The 23,420-nt window shown below is 50.8% G+C and overlaps 1 protein-coding gene across 7 annotated transcripts in view; it reads right to left on the reverse strand.

The window, feature by feature from the left end:
• Positions 1-23,420, reverse strand: part of LHPP (phospholysine phosphohistidine inorganic pyrophosphate phosphatase) — a 148,262-nt gene that overhangs the window by 119,283 nt on the left and 5,559 nt on the right. For all 7 annotated transcript variants that reach the window (XR_004251842.2, XM_032175736.2, XM_032175710.2 and 4 more), the window contains exons 2-3: positions 9,518-9,705; positions 4,977-5,130 (exon numbers count right to left, since the gene is read on the reverse strand). Coding sequence is in view for 6 of the 7 variants with exons in the window: in XM_032175736.2 (XP_032031627.1) it covers positions 4,977-5,130; positions 9,518-9,705 (342 nt within the window). In the remaining variant the exon portion in view is untranslated. The remainder of the gene's footprint in view (positions 1-4,976; positions 5,131-9,517; positions 9,706-23,420) is intronic.

Genomic DNA, 23,420 nt, shown 5'->3' on the forward strand with positions numbered 1-23,420 from the left:
GTATTACAAAGCTGAAAGCGACTGCTTCTGCTTTTTGTTTTTTGTTTTTCCTTTTTCAACAATATACCTGTTCTGACTATTATTATCCATGATCTGGAATAGTGGTTTTGATAATTATGAGACTACTATTTTTTTTCTTTTTTGTAGAGACGGAATCTTACTATGTTGCCCAGGCTGGTCTCGAACCTCTGGGCTCAAGCCATCCTCTCACCTCAGCCTCCCAAAGTGCTGGGATTACAGGCGTGTGCCACCAAGCTCAGCATGAGACATCTTTAAAGAAAAAAGTGTTAACATTAACGAATTACAGCAGAGCTTCTTCATTATGCTTGTTCTCTAGTGAGGTGTTGGTGACTCAAAGGCCTAACGGGTCAGCCCGGGTAAATGCGTTAAGAGACCAGGTTCTGTGGTTTGCTCCATAGCAGCGACCTAAGTTGCAATGGGTGTAAGTTTAAAAAGGGACTACAAGGGTTAACTTAATATGTCCACTTGGCTGGGCCACGGTGCCCAGATATGTGGTCAAACATTATTCTGAATGTTTCTGTGAAGGTGTTTTTGGATGAGATTAACATTTAAATCGGTGAACTAGGAGGAGAGTACATTCCCTTCCGCAATGTAGGTGGACCGCATCCAACCAGTTGCAGGCTTTACTAGAACAAAGACTGACCTTCCCTGAGCAAGAATCTCACCAGCACACTGCCTTAGGACTCTGCTGCAGCGCATTCCTGAGTCCCCAGCCTGCCAGCCCTGCCCTGCAGATTTTGGACTCGCCAAGCCTCCACAGTCAATCTCTCTACATATCTATATCCTGTAGCTTCAGGCTTCTCTGAGGAACCCTGACTACATACAGGACGCATCTTATTTATATGAGAAACACACTAGAAATTTTTTGTTACTAAAAAGAAAATCCTGTTATTTATTGAAACATCTTTCACTTGCCCATTTTTGATAGAGACACAGCATGAAGAAGTACTTCTCTACTTTGAAAAAAACAACAAACAGCACACGATCAATGGCAACTGACTCTGAGGTCTGGAGACAGGGACAACAGGGAGGGGCGGGGTCTGCGGTAAACCCTAACTAATGGAGGCAGTGGCTCCAGCGACACTGCTGCATGTGCAGGAATGTGAGGCTCAGTATTGTCAGATCTTCTGATTCTTCAAGAGAATCCAGAAATCTGGATATTTTGTGTAAAATCTCCCCATTTTTAAACACAGCCTCAAAAATACATTTAAGGTTTGTTTTTCGTTTTTTTCGAGATGGAGTCTTGCTCTGTTGCCCAGGCTAGAGTGCAATGGCGCAATCTTGGCTCACTGCAACCTCTGCCTCCCAGGTTCAAGCAATTCTTGTGCCTCAGCCTCCCGAGTAGCTGGGACTATAGGCATGCACCACCACGCCTGGCTAATTTTTGTATTTTCAGTAGAGACAGGGTTTCACCATGTTGGCCAGGCTGGTCTCGAACCCCTGGCCTCAGGTGATCTGCCCACCTTGTCCTCCCAAAGTGCTGGGATTACAGGTGTGAGCCACTGTCCCCAGCCCACATTTAAGGCTTGTGTGGGCAAAAAGTCTGCTCTAGAATGTAGCTTAGAGGTAACAAGCCCAGGGTCTGGGGTTGGCCACGCCAAGTGGCACTCCTGGTCCTATCAGCACTCAATGGCTGGGGCACAGCAGCTTATTTCATCTCCTGTGGCCTCAACAACCCCACCTGCAAAACAGCAATGACCTGCCTAGAGCCCACAAGGTTGTAGTCAGAATTACACAAAACGGGGTACACAAAGTGCGTGGCAATGGCCAATGGCCAGATAAAAAGTCCCTCCCTGTCTGTTCCATCAGCTGGTCCCGGTATAGCAAGCAGAGGCAGTGAGCGCTGTCACCAGAAGCACCGAAAGCACTGAAGCTGGAAAACACTTCCTCCGCCACGGCCTCGGAATTCCCACACTTCATGAGAAGCTGAGGTAGACACTCCAAAGTGTCCTTGCAACCCTAGGAGCCTGTGATTCTAGAATTCTAGCTGTGCGGAACCCTGTGATTCTAAAATTCTAGGCTGTGCAGAACCCTGTGATTCTAGAATTCTAGGCTGTGCGGAACCCTGTGATTCTAGAATTCTAGCTGTGTAGAACCCTGTGATTCTAGAATTCTAGGCTGTGTAGAACCCTGTGATTCTAGAATTCTAGCAGTGCAGAACCCTGTGACTCTAGAATTCTAGGCTGTGTAGAACCCTGTGATTCTAGAATTCTAGCTGTGCAGAACCCTGTGATTCTAGAATTCTAGCTGTGCAGAACCCTGTGATTCTAGAATGCAGAACCCTGTGATTCGAGAATTCTAGCTGTGCGGAACCCTGTGATTCTAGAATTCTAGCTGTGCGGAACCCTGTGATTCTAGAATTCTAGCTTTGCGGAACCCTGTGATTCTAGAATTCTAGCTGTGCGGAACCCTGTGATTCTAGAATTCTAGCTGTGTAGACCCTGTGATTCTAGAATTCTAGCTGTGCAGAACCCTATGAATTCTAGCTGTGCAGAACCCTGTGATTCTAGAATTCTAGCTGTGCGGAACCCTGTGATTCTAGAATTCTAGCTGTGCAGAACCCTATAATTCTAGAATTCTAGGCTGTGCAGAACCCTATAATTCTAGAATTCTAGGCTGTGCAGAACACTGTGATTCTAGAATTCTAGGCTGTGCAGAACCCTGTGATTCTAGAATTCTAGGCTGTACAGAATAAATCTGTGCAGCTTTCTGGAAACAACTTGGCAACATGCCTCAAGAACCTCAAAAATACTCTTTCTGTAACTGTATCCGGAGATGTCATCCGAAATGCACCAAGATGCTCATCACAGCCCTAGTATGGTGAAAAACCAGGAACAATCTAGATGCCATCAGCAGGGATCAGTTAGAAAAAAATCGCGCTTTCCAGCCCCGGCCCCGGACCCTACAGCCGCAGAGATGTTGATGCCTAAGAAGAACCAGATTGCTATTTATGAACTCCTTTTTAAGGAGGGAGTCATGGTGGCCAAGAAGAATGTCCACCTGCCTAAGACCTGGAGCTGGCAGATGAGAATATGCCCAACCTTCACGTCATGGGCAGTCTCTCAGGTCCTGAGGCTGCGGGAAGGAGTTTGCCTGGAGACATTTCTACTGGTACTTCACCCACACGCGGATCCAGAATCTCTGCGATTACCACCATCTGCCCCTGGAGAGTGTGTCTGCTACCCCACGCCACAGCCGTCCAGAGACTGGCAGGCTGCAGCCTAAAGGTCTGGAGCGTGACCGACCTGCAAGACCCACAAGAGTGGAAGCCAACAGAGACACCCACAGACAGGGAAAGACACCCACAGATGAGAAGAGACACCCAGAGATGAGGAGAGACACCCACAGACAGACACTCACAGACGGGAGACACCCACAGACAGAAAGACACCCACAGATGGGGAGAGACACCCACAGACAGGAAGAGACACCCACAGACAAGAAGAAATATCCACAGATGGGAAAGACACCCACAGATGGAGAGAGACACCCCCAGACAGAGACACCCACAGACAGAGATACCCACAGACAGATGGAGACACCCACAGACAGAGAGAGACACCCACAGACAGACAGCCACAGAGAGAAAGAGACACCCACAGACGGAGTGCTGTCCCCCCTGGTGCCAATGAGAAAGCTGAGGCTGGGGCTGGGTCAGCAACCGAATTTCAGTTTAGAGGTGTATTTGGTCGTGGATGTGGTCAGCCACCTCAGTAAAACTGGTGAGGTTTATTTTGCATTGAATAAACTTACAAGCAGAAAAAGCAAAAAAGAAAAAAATTACAAGAGGCCGGGTGCGGTGGCTCACGCCTGTAATCCCAGCACTTTGGGAGGCCAAGGTGGGTGGATCATAAGGTCAGGAGATCGAGACCATCCTGACCAACATGGTGAAACCCCGTCTCTACTAAAAATACAAAAATTAGCCGGGTGCGGTGGCGGGTGCCTGTAGTCCCCGCTACTCAGGAGGCTGAGGCAGAAGAATTGCTTGAACCCGGGAGGCGGAGGGTGCAGTAAGCCGTGATCACGCCACTGCATTCCAGCCTAGGTGACAGAGCGAGACTCAATCTAAAAAAAAAAAAAAAAAAAAAATACAAGATAGGCACACCATAGATAACCGTGCCCCAAGATATATCCATTTGCTGCATGCTAAGTCATTCACAAATATTGTTTGGTGAACAATAAAAAATGGGTGACAAAACAAGGTCAAATGCTGTGAACATCTCCATCCATAATAGTCTATTCACACAGGAAGCCACTTGCAAGGACATACACCAAAATAGTGACAGGTGTTTTCCTCGTGCAGTGGGACTAAAAATACTTTCTGGTTTCTTCTTTTGCTCATCTGTATTGTCTAATTTTTCTTCAACGAACATGTGCTATCTCAGTGTAAAAAAAATGTTAAAAATTACCAACACTGTTTTGTTTAAGAAAGAGATGGCAAGGCACGTGCTAGAGGTTTAGACAAAACACTGATCACAAAATCACAACTTTACAGAGACAGTGATCTGTGGCCAGAGACTGTTGGTGCCCAGACTGGGTAGGCCCTCAAGCCTATGTTTTACTAATTAGACAACCCTTGAGAGCATTCTCCAGCACCCTGCTATATCCTCTGCAAATGCACCTTCTCCTTCTTTGCTCTAAACTTGGGACGATCAACACTTGGCCTCTGAGATCTCCAGAGGGTCTCCAACTGCAATGACGCCCTCCTCTAGTCTAGACTCCACATGGAAGCTTGATCAACCAGCTCCTGAAGACAGTGTTCCTATTTCCTAAAGAAATGATTAAAGGAGAGGAATAAAGAAATGAAGAAAGCATGAAAAACGGAGGGAAAAGAAAGTCACCGGCGCTCCTCCCACCTCCCCTTCTGCATCCTTCTCTGCCTGATCCCGCAAGTCAGAGACTGGCACAGCATCATCTAAAGCACTGAGAAATGACTCTCCCTGGAGCCAACTTACCCTTTTCCCAGTGATATGAGTACAGGATTTTCCAGCTCCATGAGCACCTGGAAGGCGTTATTCATGTTTTGATAAGAAAAGCTTTCTCCTGCGTCTGCAATTACCACACAGTTTGGGTTGGATGTGTCAATCTGATCAAATTCTGAGCGGACTCCTGGAAAGAGAGAGAGAGACAGTGCGACGCAGACCTGGGAGGACGTGACCTATCTCCCCATCTCTGACCAGGGACACCTTTTACATGTGCTCCCCTTTCTCAGATGCGTTTCTTTCCGATCCTCACAGCTACCATGGGAGGTGGACACAGGAGGGTGTTATTCTTATTTGACACAGGAGGGAATTCAGCTCCTCACAGAGGGCTTATGAGGAGAAAGGTGGACACACCCAGGACCCCCCATCCCAATACCACATCAGCCCCAGGAGCTCCCTGAGGTCACCATCGCAGGCAGGAAACCCACAGCTTTGCAACTAAGAAGGGAAATCTGCTTAGAAGACACTGAGAGCCTGCAGCAGGAGGAAATGGGGCTGCACAAGCCTTGGAGGGTTGGCACTACTGGTCCCAAACTGTAAGAACTGTTGACACATTTCAGGCAACCCCACACATATGTCCTGAAGAAAAAGCAGAATTCCATCTCCACAGGCCCCAGTTCACCAGCTCCCTTAGGAAACTCTCTTCCTCCTTTCCTTCTTTGTCTTCCCCCATTTTAAATTAAAATAGGAAAATTTGCAAGGATACGTCAAATCATTGGCTTTGTGTCTTCAGATCCTAGAAGAAACACGCTGTCATCGCTCTTAGGATTAGATGTTGACCTTTCTAAATTGAAAAGAAACTGAGGCCAGGTGCAGTGGCTCATGCCTGTAATCCCAGCACTTTGGGAGGCCAAAGCAGGCGGATCGCCTGAGGTTAGGAGTTCAAGACCAGCCTGGCCAACATGGTCAAAACCCCATCTCTACTAAAAATACAAAAATTAGCCCGGCATGGTGGCGGGCACCTGTAATCTCAGCTACTCAGGAGGCTGAGGCAGGAGAATCACTTGAACCCGAGAGGCAGAGGTTGCAGTGGGCTGAGACTGCGCCACTGTATTCCAGCCTGGGCAACAGAGCGAGACTCTGTCAAAAAAAAAAAAAAAAGAAAAGAAAAGAAAAGAAGGAAGGAACTGAAATACACCAATTTCATACCCACCAGAATGGTGAGAATTAAAAAGACTGGTAACACCAAGGTCTGGTGAGGATACTGAACAGCTGCAGCAGATGGAGGAAGTGTAAAATAGTACAATCCCTCTGAAAAAAAGGTCTGGCAGTATTTTATAAAGGTGAACATACACGTACCCTATGACCCAGTAATTTCGCTGCTATGTATTTACCCAAAAGAACTGTGTAAGAATGTTCATAGCAGATTTGTTCATAATAGACTAAAACTGGTAACAATCCAGGTATCAACAACATGTGAATGGATTAACTGTGGTCTGTTCACTCAATGGAATACTATTCTGCAATAAAAATGAACAACACTGCTGATACACGCAACAATATGGATGAGTCTCAAAAACATTATGTTGGATGCTGGGCGCGGTGGCTCATGCCTGTAATCCCAGCACTTTGGGAGGCCGAGGCGGGTGGATCACGAGGTCAGGAGATCGGGACCACGGTGAAACCCCGTCTCTACTAAAAATACAAAAAATTAGCTGGGCGTGGTGGCGGGTGCCTGTAGTCCCAGCTACTCAGGAGGCTGAGGCAGGAGAATGGCGTGAACCCGGGAGGCGGAGCTTGCAGTGAGCCGAGATCGCGCCACTGCAGTCCAGCCTGGGCGACAGCGAGACTCCGTCTCAAAAAAAAAAAAAAAAAAAAAATTATGTTGGGTAAAAGAAGCCTCACACAAAAGACTACTGTGACGGAAAGGGTTAATTCAGCAGGACTAGGTTGCTCAAACCCTGTACATTCCAAAAAAGGCCTGTCTTCAGGACTGGCTCCTGGGAGATAACCTCTGAGCCACTGCAATGTCCTACCTGCTAAGAGGGGTTTTGTATGCTCAAGGCCTTGGGCCCTGCTCTCTCAGTCCGACCAGATCACTTATGCTAACAGCTTGGCTTACGGTGAACACCTGTTTCTGTATCCCTGAGGCCCTGGCTGAGCTGTATCAGTTTGGACTCTGTGGGGCTGGAGACTGAGTCGCTAAGGTCAGTCACACGGGTGCTAATGTCTACACAGAAACCCTGGACACTGAGGCTCCAGTGAGCTTCCCTGGTGGCCAATGCTTCCCACGTGTTGTCACGCATCATTGCTGGGAGAATCAAGTGTGCCCAGTAGGACTCCACTTCGAAGGGACAACTGGAAGTTCAAGCCTGTCTTCTCCTAGACTTTGCCCCACATGTCTCCTCTCTTTGCTGAACTTAATCTTTATTCTTTCATGGTAATAAGTCTAACTGTGAGCGTAATACCTTTTCTAAGTTCTGTGAGTCCTTCTAATGAATCATTCAGCCTAGGGGTAGCATTGGAGGCCCCAGCACAATTATATGCTGTATGATTCTATTTACATAAAATTCTAGAATAGGAAAACTTATTTATAATGGAAAAAATCCAAACAGTGGTTGCCTCTAAGGGGACAAGGGGTGGAGACCACCGGGGCAAGGCGCGAGGTAGCTGTCAGAGCTGTCAGTGATGGTCTAGCTCTCCACGGGGTTGGCTTCCATGGGTGCATGCATTTGTCAAAACTCAGCAAAAGTACACTCGAGGTGTGTACATTTCATTGTATGTAAATTTTACATCAACAGGAAAAACTGTAAACAAATACCAAACTCTAATGATATGCTGAAGTGTTTAGGGGAGTATACCGTGTCTGCATTTTACTCTGAAATGCATCTAAATAATAACATGGATAGATAGATGGAGGGATGGATGGATATAAAGTGAAGAAAATATAAAAAAATGTCATTGAAAATCTAGGTGAAGGGTGTAAAACTATGCCAAGTAAGACCGGGGGCGATGGCTCACGCCTGTAATCCCAGCACTTTGGGAGGCCAAGGTGTGTGGATCACCTGAGGTCAGGAGTTTAAGACCAGCCTGGCCAACACGGTGAAACCCCATCTCTACTAAAAATACAAAAATTAGGCGGGTGTGGTGGCACGCACCTGTAACCCCAGCTACTTGGGGGGCTGAGGCAGAAGAATCGCTTGAACCCGGGAAGCAGAGGTCACAGGAAGCCAAGATCACACCACTGCTATACTCTAAACTGGGTGACAGAGCAAGACTCTGTCCCAAAAAAAAAAAAAAAAACCAAAACTATTCCAGGTAAAAATTATTTGAACTTTGATGTATGCTTGAAATTTTTCATAAAATGTTAGAAAATCCACCAATGATTGAAAAAAAAAAATTCCAAGTCCGAAAACAAGGATCTAGTTATTGAAAACACAGATGCAGGATTACAGCTAAGGAAGGGCATTCGTCCTCCCTCCAGCCTCCCAGATTTGCCGTCTGCTTGTCTGATTCACTGGCCAAGGCCACCCTCCAAGTGGATGCCCACTTCCCTCTCCTGCTGGCTTCCTCCAGCTCCACTCCCGGGTCCAGCAACCCTTTCTTTTCTGGAGGATGGGGCAAGATAATTTTTCTTAAATCTTCTTTCTTTGAAGACCATGTTCTAAAGACACTAGCAGGGATCCTAGATTACAGAGAAAGAATTTTGAGAAACATGATTTCTAAAGGCCAGGCATGTCACCCTTAACTGGCACCAGGGCTATGAAGTCGACATTTCGGCTTTCCAGGGAGCACCTGCCACTTCTTGAGAGCCCCCATCTTGCCCTGGAAAGGAAAAAACCATGCTTGCCTCTGCCTAGTGGTTTGTAGAAATAAAAATATCAAGTGCAGAGGAAGGAAGAAGGTGCAGTGGACCAATGGAGAAGTGTGTGGAATTGCTAATGTTCTCTTCTTTTTAAATATTCAGGAGGCACCAGTAATATTGTTCCTTCTGCTTCATTCCAAAAAAACCTCCCCACTGAGGGTCAAAGGGGCTCTCTGTTCTTGCATTCAGACTGAAATCAGGATGCAAACCTTGTTCCTACAGCCATTTGCAAACTGTTCCAAAGAGCAGGGCTAGTTTTCACATAGTTGAAGGCTATGGTGCCAGACGTTAGAAGCTATGGACCTCAATGTAGCTTCTCATTTATATTCACTCATTCTCATTCTCATTTTCTCTCTCTCTCTCTCTGTCTCTTTCTCAACAGGAGCTAAAACTCTGCCGCCTTGACAATTCCCTGGTCCCTTGGTCCATCCTAGATCAGAAAAGAGAGCCTAGGATTTTCCTCCCAGGAGCCATCCAGAACCTGCTCTAAGGATCCTCTGGTGTGAGGCCAAGGGATGGACAGGGCTGGGTCCTAGCCTGCCCCCAGCCCCAGCAGGAAGTCCCATGAGGTTTTTACTCCTCACCCATGAGTGTTGGTGGCCTAGCTCAGTCAGTGGTTTGGCCCAGTGAAAGAGGCCCTCTGCACAGCCCCCACCCTGGGAAAGGGGAGCTTTCACCCCCGTGAGGTCCTGGTGTCCAACAGGCCTACCGTCATGGATGAGCAGGTATGGTCGCAGGCCTCGCTCCTTCAGGATCTGGCAGGCAGCTGGTGCCGGGGCGGTCACCTCCCCCTCAGAGATGTCAAATCCCAGCCTCCGAAGCTGCCCCACCAGCTCTGCCCGGGACTTCTGCGACTCGTTGGTGCAGAACCTCACCTTCAGCCGGGAACGCTTCAGTCTGCGGCAGGGGAGACACAGGCCCGGGAAGTCAACACATGGAGTGCTGGGCCTCTGAAGGAGGTTGTGCGGTGATTCTCGAAGGGCATCCAGCAAAGCCCAGAGCAGACCAGGCCACTGCAAGCCCCTGAGGGGGCCCTGGCTGACCCCGGATGTGTTCAGGCTGGGATTTCTGAGCTGAAGCAGATCCCTTCTCACAGAAGCCCCATACCACGCCCCGACAACTCTTTTCCATCCTCACTGGACTTCATACACCTGAGGCTCCCCGAGGTTCCCCACCTGACCCCCCTTTTCATTGCCTCTCCCCCTGCCTGGGATGCAGCTCTGTCCCCCCGCCTCTCTACCTGTGCCACTTCTTTATTTTTTTTATTTCTTTATTTTTGAGAAGGAGTCTCGCTCTTGTCGCCCAGGCTGGAGTGCAGTGGCATGATCTCAGCTCACTGCAACCTCCGCCTTCCAGATTCAAATGATTCTCCTGCCTCAGCCTCCAGAGCAGCTGGGATTACAGGCGCCTGCCATCGTACCTGGCTCATTTTTTGTATTTTTAGTACAGACGGGGTTTCACTATGTTAGCAAGGCTGGTCTCGAACTCCTGACCTCAGGTGTCCCAAAGTGCTGGGATTACAGGTGTGAGCCACCGTGCCTGGCCCACCTGTGCCACTTCTACCCAGCCCCTGAGATCCATGCAATACCTCCTCTCCACAATCCTGCTCAGCCTGGCTAGGGGCCACCTCTGAATGTCCACAGCTATTTCTCTGTCCCTTTCCACCACACTTAGCATTTCCACTTGCAAGTGAGCTGCACATGTCCACGCCTTACTAACTCTGGATCCATACTTCCCAAAAAGTACAAGGGCAGATGGCCCGAGACAGGTTTGTCTTCTCATCACTGTCAATGGAGAAAGGTTTGCCAAAGTCATCAGGGACACCAACTATTCTGGGATGGACAGACAGGACCTGGACCCTGCCCAAACCCAGCCTGGAGGTCTCATGAACTTGAGGACACTGCCACTGGCTGGCGGCACTGAGCTTCTTCCCTCCTGCCTTCACAGGAGACCCGCGAATCCAGGCTGCACCTGGGCAAGTTCTCAGAACGCACCAAATGAAATAACATCCACCCTTCTGCAAACTGTCACTGAGCGCCTACTACGTGCCTGGCACTGGCTTGGTGCACAGAGCTGTAGTCGTGAGCATGGAAAAGGTCCCTGATCTCCAGGCCACCATCCAGGGTGGAATAGGAGGAGGGCACCACACAAGACACCCCGCAAAGGAAGGGCAATTTGTGACTGAGGAGAGACACTATGCAGAATATAAACAGGGTGAGCAGACAGAGGGTGACAAGGTGGGGTAGGAAGGTCAAGGGAGGCCTCCCTGGGAAGCAAGAGAGAGGGCCAGGGTGTGGTGCTTCTGTGCAGGGAGAGGAGGCTGGAGGACCTGGCACCCACCAGGAAGGGACCCGAGCGCGCTAGAGAAACCTACAGAGGCAGGCGGGGTGGGTCACTCAGACCTGGGGGGAGGGTGATAGGCAGGACCTGGCTCCTTCGCCAAGATCGCAAGAGCCCCTCCTGGACAAACTGGCCCCAACAAGGCAGCAGTCATATTTGACATCTGCACGGAAAAGACATCAAGCTGCAAGCCCAAGGGCCAGGAGGCACTTTTAAGAAACCCTAGTGAAATTAATCAGCCATGCTAATTGCATCTGGCACTGTTCTCAGACAGGTCCCGAAACACACACATTCCACTGATCTGCAAAGATGCAGACATCTTGGCTCTTCACCTATTCTTTCAAGTTGTATATTTTTTATAACCTAAGCAATATAGTGTTAAATGCGTAATTTAAAATTTAAAGAAAATACACAGAGAGGAGGCATGTGCTCAAGTTTTGTTTACAGATGTGGCCCAATGAAATGAATACACGCAGATTCAACCCAGTTACTAGAACTACGGCTTGAAATCAACTTCCATCTGAGCAGGTGAGACCCATCTAAAAACTCAACTCAAACTGAACCCAGTGTGAATGTAATTTATCCATGTTATGGGTGAGAGACTGAATCCCAGAAGCGTCAAGGGCTTTCTGTCCCCTTCTTGAGCCTCAGACTTTGGAGATGAAGCTGATATCTACGCACAGTGGAGTCAGGAACAGGAAATCAGCACTCCTGGAGCTCTCCCACATAGTGGGGAAAGGACACAGCCCAGTGTGGGGTCTTAAAGGCAGGGGATTCAGGCCCAACTGGAGACCTGAGGGACGGACAAGGAGATGGCAGGAAAGGGCAAGCCAGGTGGTGGGAAGGGCCACCCACTTTGCGCACAGGCAGGTGTGCAGTGGCCCCACCCTCTCAGATAGAAAGAACTCGAGCAGCGTGGGGTATGTGGAAGGTGGAGCCAGCAAATGGGACTGGAGTGGAGGACCACTGAGAGGGCAGATAAGGCAGAGCATGGTGGCTCAGGCCTGTAATCCCAGCACTTTGGAAGGTCGAGGTGGGTGGATCACTTGAGGGCAGGAGTTCTAGATCAGCCTGGTCAACATGGAGAAATCCTGTCTCTATTAAAAATACCAAAAAAATTAGCCAGGGGTGGTGGCGGGCACTTGTAGTCCTAGCTACTCGGAAGGCTGAGGCAGAAGAATCTCTTGAACCCAGGAGGCGGAGGTCGCAGTGAGCCAAGATCGTGCCACTGCCCTCCAGCCTGGGCCACACAGTGAGACTCTGTCGCAAAAAAAAAAAAAAAAAAAAAAAAGGCAGATAAGCCAGGCACAATTCCCCACTAGTGAGGGAGGGCCCCAAATACAGCCCTGAGTGGTAGTGACAGCTACTGCAAAAAGGTGGCAGGACTCAGCCAATGTCCCTTCCTCCCACCATCCAGTGTGACATTGCCTCCGCCCTGTCTCTGTCAGTTTTTGTTTGTAACACTAACCAGTGTCTCCAATCATCTGATTTATGCATTTGTTGTCTTTCTCACTGGCCTATGAGCTCCAGGAGTTCAGGGATGAATCTGTTCGGGTCCCCACGGCATCCCCAGGGCTTCCCACAGGGCTTGGCACTCCACAATCCCCCATAAACATTTGCTGAATGACTGACTGAGGGAGAAGTCTAAATGACCCCACCCACTACTTCCCTGAGGGTGTCCTGAGCCTGCAGCCTCCTTATAACCCCCAACAGAAACAGACAGGCTTCAGTGATGAAAACACATGTTTCTGCGCTGAAATGAGCCTCCAGATCCCCAGCCCTGGAGCTGACAGGTGCAATTTAGGAAGAAATCTGTAGATCTGCTGACCACATAGTGAGGGCAGACCAGAGGCTGGCAACGTCTTCTTCAATAGGATAGGTGATCCATTCCTTTCTTATTATTTGTCTTTCCTAATCAGAGATTTATGAATTATCAATTACACTTAGTGGTTAATTGCCCTTCATAAAGATAGCTTTTTTTATTTTTAAATTAGGCAGTTAATATATTGTAACTAATAGCGTCACCTTGTACATTATGGATAGATCTCCATTGATTGGCACTTGGAATGCGTGATTTGCACCCAAGTTAATGGAGCAGTTGAGTGAAGAAGTGCAGGGGGTCCCCGGGGACTAATTATTGCTAATGAATGATGATGTGACCTTCTCAGAACAGTGAGCAATCGATGTGACAGTGAGATGACAGTGCCTCACATCTGTTATTCCAAACACAACTTCAGATGTGATGAAACATGAGTAAGTCACAGAACTCACTTTAGGACTCTTGAGCCACTGGCCTCCTCTGAAATACCAATATAAGTTCATTCAACCTATATGCTCTTATAGTACCAAGTACTAGTTTTAGAGATGAAATCTGTTCCTGAAAAATCTGATGTGAAATGCTGGGGTAAGTCCCCTCCCATTGGGTTCTGTCCTTCTGTGCCCCAGACCACACCCCCCTTTGAGCCATCACCAGAGACCCATTCTGACTACCAGGGACCAGCCCCAGGTTGCCTCTTCCTTATTTTAAATTACTGAAAATAAAGAAAGTATGCACTATTGTTTAAAGAGTAAAATATTAATACAACATTATCCTGAGCCTTGCATCTGGGTAAGGACGGTGGTGTCACTCAGGATCCATGATCTGATTTTGTCCTCATGCCCAAGGTATTTGCTGTCCCTTATGCACCTCCCCAGGGGCCAGGTGCCTGGCTGTCAGGTGGCCCTCAGTAAGTCGTACCCACTGGGTAAACGAGCCTATGAGGCAAGAACCATTATCTCTACTCTAGAAAGGAGAAGATGGAGGCCCCAGGAGACAGAGACCTGACCAAGGTCACACAGCTTGTAAGCAGCAAGGCCTGTGAGCCCAGACGGGGAGTCCTAACCCCCAATGTGACTGCATCTGGAGATGGGGCCTTTGTGGAGTAATTCAGGTGAAATGAAGGCATAAGGCTGGGACTCCCACGATAGGATCAGTGTCCTATGAGGAAGAGACACCAGAGAGCACCCTCGTGAATGCACAAGGAGGCCATGTGAGCACACAGCAAGCCAGCACCTGCTTACAAGCCCAGAAAAGGGGCCTCACCAGAAACTGGCCATGCTGACCCCTGATATCAGCCTTCCAGCCTCTAGAACTGTGAAAAAATAAACGTCTGCTGTTGAAGTCCCCCGTCAATGGCACTTGTTATGGCAGCCCAGGCCAACTAGGACAGCTGAGGAAGCAAACCCTTGTCATCCCTCAGTGGGGCCTGCCACCAGATGTCACAGACTAAGCCTTGGGAGGCACGAAGTACAGGAATTCCAAAATATCAGGAAAGCCCTAGTCAGGCAGGGCTCCAGGACCCCAGCAAGGCTTGCGAAGAGCTGCACAAAGAGCCCCTGCAAAGAGGGAAAAGCCCAGTTCTGGGATGGGCTGTTCCCCACCCCACCGCCCAAGAATCTTGGGGAAAGGGGCCTTCTGTAGGGTCCTGGCTGCCAGACAGCCCCTCTGAGACCATGGCCCCCACCTCAGCACGCTGCCTCCTCCCCAGGAGTCCCACGGGAGTGGGGATTTGCTCCCGCTTTCTATAGCCAAATTGAATCTTTTTTTTTTTTTTTTTTTTTTTTTGAGACAGAGTCTCACTCTGTCAGCCAGGCTGGAGTGCACTGGCACAATCTCGGCTCACTGCAACCTCCGCCTCCTGGGTTCAAGCGATTCTCCTGCCTCAGTCTCTCGAGTAGCTAAGATTACAGGTGCCCACCACCATGCCCGGCTAATTTTTGTATTTTTAGTAGGGATGGGGTCTCACCATGTTGCCCAGGCTGGTCTTGAACTCCCAATCTCCGGTGATCCACCTGCCTTGGCCTCCCAAAGCACTGGAATTACAAGTGTGAGCCACGGCGCCCGGCCCAAACTGGATCTTTGAACTGACCTTTACCTCATCTCAGCAGGCCAGGACGAGCCTCTGAGTGACAACGTCGCCCGGGGCAATTACCCTGCATCAGATGAACCGGCCCTTACAAATCACCTCGGACTCTCCACATCTGCTGGCTGTCGGCATCTGCCAGGAGCGCTCACCCGCAAATAATGAAAACCCTCTCATTACTGTTCCACAGCAGGTAAACTGTTAGGACAATCATTGGACATCCTGGGTGACCTTGGGACAGCTCAATAGCTGGCCCTCTGGGGACCGCCGAGGGTCCTGAGGCTGGAGGGAGAATGGGCTCCCTTGGAGGAGAGGCTGGGCAGGCGGCAGGGGGCCTCAGGAAAAGGGCAGTATGAGCCCCTCCCAGCTGGGCCCCCTGCCCTCCAGCCCCGGTACTGGTCACCTTTGTGTGACCCAGAGGCCCTCACAGCACCCTGAATCTTTGCCTTCATGCTCCCCTGGGGCCTGACCCTGATCATCCTACAAAGCAGGGTTCATACACCTCTTCCTCCTGGAGGCCCCACAGCCAGGCACCCAGGCAGATCCCATCCTCCCAGCTGCGCCCACACAGCCCTTGGTGCTGCTCTGGTCCTGCCATCACCACCTCCCTCCTCCTGCCTCCTCTGCAAGCCCGGGGCTTGGGAGGGCAGGGCTCTGTCTGCTCAGCACCCCTGCCATGCCTGGTGCCCAACCACAGTGGAGCCAAGATCAGCACCTGGGGGCACCCTGGCGCAGGACCAGCCCTGTCCTCAGTGACCAGAGCCTTGGTTTACCAACAGAGGAGTCACCCTAGCATCTCCTGTGTAGGGATGAGGGGCAGTGAGCACCAAGGCCAGGGTCTCGAAGGCCAGAGAGGGGCTACCAGGTGCTCAGGAGGACATAGGGCTGCAAGGAACCCTCGGAGGCAGTGTCTTCAAAAGGCTGTTTGGCAGCTCATAGGTCAGAAGGGCTGCCTGGCCCACAAAGTGAGGCTGGAATTTGAGAAATGTCAACTTGTGGGTTCACAGGGGCCGCGACTGGTAGGCAGTGACTGGCCCTCTCCTGCAGCAACTTTGCCAGACGCTCTCTAGAATCCTGCCCAAAATCTACCTGGCACAGTACCCAGTACCCAGAACAGTAGGTGCTTTACTGGGAGAAGCACCTAACTGACCCAAGTTCCAGATCTGACGGGCCCATTTGGTAATGGAGAACTTCACAGCCAGAGGAAAGGGATGTGGAGGCAGCAGGGCAAAGGGGTGGAGGTTGGTTCCCGGGGAGTGGGGTTGGGAGGCAGCGCTCCCCCACATCAGGCTTCAGCCTCCTAACTCCCAGCCTGCTCCTGCCTCCCGGGGCCACATCACAGACATCACTTCATCTGGTGTGCTGGAGGGTCCCTATTACTACTGAAATGGGAACCAGTGCAGAGAAATACAAGCTCAATGCCTCAGTTTCTTCAGAGAGGGGAAAGGACATTGACCACCCCCTTCCCCGGGGGTGGTAGCGAAAGGAGATGCGGGCGCAGCACCAGCCCGAGGCCCTCAGCAGCGCCACTGGCACCAAAATGTTTTTGTTTTGTTTTGAGACAGAGTCTTGCTCTGTTGCCCAGGCTGGAGTGCAGTGGCACAATTTCAACTTACCACAACCTCTGCCTCCTGGGTTCAAGCGATTCTCCTGCCTCAACCTCCTGAGTAGCTGGGACTACAGGCACGCACCACCATGCACAGCTAATTTTTGTATTTTTAGTAGACGGGTTTCACTATGTTGGCTAGGCTGGTCTCAAACTCCTGACCTCGTGATCCACCTGTCTCGGCCTCCCAAAGTGCTGAGATTACAGGCGTGAGCCACCGGCGCCCAGTCTTGAAATGTTTTTAATAACGGGGCCTCTGGGCAATGCTAGCCACTGTCTAATTTTCAGATCTTCAGTCGCTTCCCTTTTGGAAAGCAATGAAGATTGAACATGCATGTTTGGAGAATTGAAACCCACAAAGTGCTGATTTCCTCCAAAAATCCAATTTTCCAAAACAGAAGGTCGAGCAGGAGCCCCGTAAGCAGAGCAGAGTTGTTTTTTCAATAGAAAAATAGTTATTCACATACGCCCCGGGGATGCCAACGCTGATTTGGGGATGAGCCCACCCCGTGCCCTGCGCCATGATGCACACCAGCTTGGGCTGGGGGACCACCTGTAGGTAGGAGCAGCAACAGATCGGCATCTGTCCCCTGGGAGTGGGGTCTGGCTTCCCACCCTGGCGCACACACCGGGCTCATGGAGTCTTGGAGCCCCAGCCATAAACAAGGAGCTGCCATGAAAGAGATGAGGTAAAGGCTGGGCACAGTGGAGACACCAGAGGCCCCTGGCACAGGGCACAGCCTCACACTGGCTCCAGCTGAGCCTGCTGCACTTGCTCCTCTTTCCAGCTGACGGGCCAAGGCAACAGGTCTGCTAGATGCTGTTGAGCACCTGCACAGAGCCTTGTGTCATCAGAGTCCAAAGTTTGAATGGAGAGAAGACACAGTGACGCAGAAGCTGGGCCCTAGCTGGGCCTCCTGGTCTAAGTCAGCTGGGCAGTCACCTTAGCGGGATGGCAATGAGGTCAAGCTGGGGCCGGCCCCCAGCTAGGGCCCTTATAAAACACGCAGCACACCTTCCCGTACTTGCGCCTCCTCACTTGCCGACAGAACTCCCATCTAGAGTGTTCTCTGAAGTGCCTGTGCCACGGAGCCCAGATCACAGGGACATGTTGATCCCACAAGCATCGATGTCCCAGGAATCAATAAACACAATTTAGAATCAAGTGCATGGGAATCGGCAGCCAGAGACCTTGGAGACCACACAGCCCGAGTGTCTCATTTCACAGAGGGGGATACTAAGGCCCAGAGGGACAGGAAATGCCTCGTGGCACAAGGGGGTGGAGGGGTGGGGATCCTGGGTCCTTTCTTCCACTCCTCAGCCTAGGAGCCTCAGCAGCAGCCTGACGTCCCTGAGGGCCACGGCGGCTGCAGGGGACAAAGGCCAGGCCCCTGTAAGTAAGGTGGGAGCTTGGCTCGGGAAGCAGACACACCTCCTCCTGTATGACTGTGGCTTGTCACCTAACCCTCTGCAACCTCAGTTTCCTCACCTGTAAAATGAGGCACTAACAGTAGCTACTGGACAGGGCTGTCATGAAGATCATATTTTTTATTTTTTTATTTTATTTTTGAGACGGAGTCTTACTCTGTCCCCAGGGCTGGAAGGCAGTGGTGCGATCTCGGCTCACTGCAACTTCCGCCTCCCAGGTTCAAGTGATTCTCCTGCCTCAGCCTCCCAAGTAGCTGGGATTACAGGCGCCAGCCACTATGCCCAGCTTATTTTTTGTATTTTTAGTAGAGATGGGGTTTCACCATGTTGGCCAGGCTGGTCTCGAACTCCTGACCGTCGGCTCACGCCTGTAATCCCCAGCACTTTGGGAGGCCGAGGCGGGTGGGTCACCTGAGGTCAGGAGTTTTGAGACCAGCCTGGCCAACATGGCGAACAACATAGTGAAACCCCGTCTGTATTTAAAATACAAAGGTTAGCTGGGTGTGGTGGTACACACCTGTAATCCCAGCTATTCAGGAGGCTGAGGCAGGAGAATCACTAGAACCTGGGTGGCAGAGGTTGCAGTGAGCTGAGATGGTGCCACTGCACTCCAGCCTGGGCGACAGAATGAGACTCCATTTCAAAAAAAAAAAAACAAAACAAAAAGACATGAGAAGCACCTGGCACATTTCGAATACTAAATAAATGGCAGTAATTGCTGTGGTGGTGACAATGACAACCACGTCTCTGACAAACCCATTGTTGGGGCAGGTACATTCTGAGAGGAAGCCAGGTGCCCCGGGAAGGAGGCCAGCAGGAGGAGCCCAGAGTGCATCACCCAGGGGCACCTTTAGAAAGAGGGGAAAGTTTACACCAGCAGGGAGCCCAGGGTGAACTGAGCCCCAGCAGTGGCTACAGCAGTGCCCGGTGCCTGGCTCCTCCTCCACCGAGCCCCACCGGCATGTTCACGTCGAATCCTCTTGACAGTCTGAGAGGTGGGTTCATGTTTCCATTTACAGATGGGACCTGTGGTTTGGAGATGGGACCTGTGGTTTCCTTTCTTTGTTTTCTCTTAACAAAAATGGAAGTTTAGGCTGGGCACAGTGGCTCACGCCTGTAATCCCAGCACTTTGGGAGGCCGAGGCGGGCGGATCACCTGAGGTCAGGAGTTCAAGACCAGCCTGGTCAACATAGTGAAACTCTGTCTCTACTAAAAATACAAAAATTAGCTGGGCGTGGTGGCGGGCACCTGTAGTCCCAGCTACTCGGGAGGCTGAGGCAGGAGAATCGCTTGAACCCAGGAGGCCAAGGTTGCAGTGAGCTGAGATCGCACCACTGCACTCCAGCCTGGGTGACAGAGCGAGACTGTGTCTCAAAAAAAAAAAAAAAAAAAAAAAAAAAAAAAAAAAAGTAAGTTTATACACATTATTCTACAGCTTTTTCACTTGGTATATACAGCACTCGTGTCTATAAACTAATGTCAGCACCAAATAGAGCGAACTCAGTCTTTCATAGCTGCCTAACAGTCTGAAGTCTGGATAAACCAGAAAGCATTCACTCATCCCTCCTAATAAGCTCACTTCCAAAACTCACATAAACTTCTAAGCCTATAAACTGTGTTGTGCGGTTCACTGCCACAGACCTCAACATTTTTTTTTTGAGACAGAGTCTTGCTGTGTCACCCAGGCTGGGGTGCAGTGGCACAAGCTTGGCTCACCCCAACCTCTGCCTCTTGGGTTCAAGCAATTCTCATGCCTCAGCCTCCCAAGTAGCTGGGATTACAGGTGCACACCACCACACCCAGCTGATTTTTGTATATTTAGTAGAGACGGGGTTTCACTATGTTGGCCAGGCTGGTCTCAAACTCCTGACCTCATGTCATCTGCCCGCTTTGGCCTCCCAAAGTGCAGGGATTACAGGCGTGAGCCACTGTACCCAGCCCAACATTGCTATTCTTAAAAACACTTCCATCATTTTCATCAATTGACCTCAGAAGAAACATTATAAATTTGAACAAAGAAAACATATTCCATTCTGAGCTAGACACGGTGGCACACACCTATAAGCCCAGCTACTGGGTAGGCTGAGGCAGGAGGACTCCTTGAGGCCAAGAATTTGAGACCAGCCTGAGCAATATATTAAGATCCCGTCCCTATTAAAAATAATATACTATTCAAACATTGTTCTCATATATATACATAATATACATATATATATAATTTTGGAGTTCTACTCAAAATTTCATTTGGTTGGATAAGTGCTCTTAGGCTACAAAGAATTCAAAACCCCTGGCCCGGGGACCCACAAGGGGTCTCCAGCCTCCAGTGACCTGTGACTAACCAAACACATGCCTTGGGCAATGGTGGGGCGGTGGCATTCAAGAGTGATGGGGCGGGTGCCTGCAGAACTGGACAAGAGTCAGGGAAGGCTGCATCTCAAAATCCTCTGTGCTTTTGAGGAATACAAAGGAAAAGGATGTATTGTGTCACCCTGGGGAAGTCACTGGGACTTGGTCAAGGACGGAGGACTTGGACTTTTCACTCTGTATATTCACAGGCTGGTGAGAATGTTTACATAAGGAGGCCACCTATTTCTTATGAAACTTAAAATGTTGAAATGACAGCTGAAATCACAGAACCCAGGATGAAAGAGCACCGGCTTCCATCTCTGAAGACAAAGTGCTTCACCTCCTGACAGCAAATGGGACCACAGGTGACGACAGCACGTTCTCGACAAACACCCCTTGTCCAAGGTCCAGGTTGCATCAGGAAAACTCCTATTGGCTTAAACAAATGCAAACAAATGGCCCTCTCCCTACAACGTCCTGCCAGACCCCTCCAGCAGGTGCCACACTGCGTGTGGGGGTTGGATGAGGCAACACAGATGAAGCTCCAGTCCAGGCCCACAGCCTACATTATTATTATTATTATTATTATTACTATTATTATTATTGTTGTTGTTGTTATTGTTACTATTGCTGCTACTCCCAGGGACCTGTGTCCCTAGGGCCGGATGGTGCCAGGGAAGCCAGGCATGAAGGAGGGGATCCTGGGGTGCCAGGACCAGCTGGACTTCAAAGATCCCCTGGCTCTTCGCTGCTCCAGACCTACTGGGAGGCACCTACGTTTTATCAGGATCCCGAAGGCGCCCACACACACAGGGGATTGAGAGGTGCTACTGGACGGAAGGGCTGTGGGCCTGGCTCCACAGCACCAGGGCGATCGATCGGGGTGGTCCTGGGTGGGAATTGCTTTATGAGGCTGCCCTGGGCCAAGTCTGCTTCCTTCCGCCGGCTCCAAAAAGGCCGAGCCAGGCCTGGGCTGGGCCCAGCAGATGTGCTTTAGTGGCCCAAGACAGGATGCAGTAAATGCCCACCCCCTTTCACATGCAGATGCCTCCCAGCCATAGGGCCAGGGCCCCGAGGCCAGCCTCTGCACCCCTCGCTGTGCCGGGCCCTGCCTCCGAATGGCTCCCCTCGGGGAACCCAATCCGCCCATGAAAGGGCTTCAATAAAGGGCCTGTTGGGGGGATGCGGCCGGTTACAGATGTCCTCCGGCCTGTGACCACGCCCACCCACAAGTCCTAGAGCAGCAAGTGGGCCCTGCCTGGCCAGCAGCACCAGTGTGGCCTCAGAGGTTTGGGCCTCCTGCTCCTCCATCTGGGATGCTCTTAGCTCAGATGCCTGCCTGGCTGGCTCCCTCAGCATCCTCCAATCCCAGCTCCCTCGCCGTGGGATCTGTGAGGCCAGGCACCCAGCCCTGGGCTCCCCACCTCGCAGCGTGTCTCAGATGCTCCAGCCTTCCCGAGTGCATGCTGTCGCCTGCTGGTCCCCCACGACTGCAGCATCGGCTCCAGGGCACGGGCTGCCATCTACCTGTTCACTGCTGCACATCCCCAGGGCCTAGGATGGTGTTTTTAGTACAGCAGAGGCACTCAGTGTTTGCTTGTTGAGTGTACGAGTAAAGGGATGAATGAATGAAAACAAAAATAAAAAGGAATAAATGAACGAATGTGTGTGTGTGTGCGTGCATCTTTAATGAGGGCTCGGCAACCTTTTCCACTTCTGCCAGTTCCTGAATCTCTCCGATTTTTGGTCCTCACTTTGAAAAGAGGAAGCCCCCCCACCTCAGGGCTGGCGTGAAGGGAAGGTGGGTGGTTAAGCACCTGCCTGGCGCACAACAGGCCTCCCTCCATGCAGGGTGACTGCTGTTGCAGTGGATATTATTTTAAAAAGCTGAGCTTCTACTTCCCCTGTGCTCTGTGGCCCTCAATAAAATCGGAGGACCCCTGTCACCACAGAAAATCCAAGAAGAAGAATGGTGACAGTTTGTCACCCCTCACAGGCTCAGAGAACAGACGATGCTGCCAGGGAGCCCACGGGGCTGGGAGCTGCCACGGAGGCATGTGTTCCCCCTGCCAACCCTAAGACCCCCCACCCCACTCCAATCACACTTTTCCCTCTGCGGTGGCTGGTCTCACCCCAGGAACTTCCTTTGAGCTCCTGCAGGACTTCAAAGCAGGCTGTGTGTATCAAGGAGGCCACAGCATGAAAGGTGCAGGGTCACTCGCCCCCGTGGCTGCAGGCCACACAGGCTTCACCTGGGCAAGTAGGGCCTGCTCCGTGAAGGCTTCCTGGCTCAATCGCCAGGTGAGGAAAACAGGTGTCCTGCATCTCTGGAAAATCCCCAGGGAAAATTCCAAAAAGCAGGCACACTTTCCTGGAGGGGGAGTTTCCTGTACCACCTTCGCAGCCACTTTGGGCATCTGTCACGGGCCCCACAGGCATGCGAGGGAGGGTGTACGGAGCTTCCCGGGCCCTGAGTGTGATGATCTGGCCCCAGAGGCACTGGGCCAGAGTGGAGGGGTCCTGGCACCCCAGGATCCCCTCCTTCACGCCTGCCCTTAAAAGCCAACAGAAAGGCTGAAGGGGGCCCTGCCAAGGTCTGCTGAGAGACGAAGGGCACGCTGGTGTGGGCGGAAACAGGTCTGTGGGTGCTGGACAGCTCAGCGGCCCCTTCAGTGAAAACCCCATCAAGAAGTCTGTGTAACTGGGGGCCAGTGGGAGAGGCCACAAAGGTCACTTGAGAAGGCCCCGTGGACAAGGCAGGGCATGGGGACTTGGTCCTATGGTATGGGAAGCCCCTGGGGTTGAGAGACCAGGCCATCACTTCTGCAGACCCACAGACAGCACAATAACAAAACCTCCCAGGTCACGGGTGCGATGTCCCCTCACCAAAAATAATCCCATATGCTTTTGGGAAGGGAGATTTTAGCCTCTCCCAGCTACATTAACAGGCTGTGGTGTATTTCAGGATTGCTATTACATTGCTGTTAGA

The sequence above is a fragment of the Hylobates moloch genome, unplaced genomic scaffold, assembly GCF_009828535.3.
Source record: "Hylobates moloch isolate HMO894 unplaced genomic scaffold, HMol_V3 SCAFFOLD_3, whole genome shotgun sequence".
Lineage (NCBI taxonomy): Eukaryota > Metazoa > Chordata > Mammalia > Primates > Hylobatidae > Hylobates > Hylobates moloch.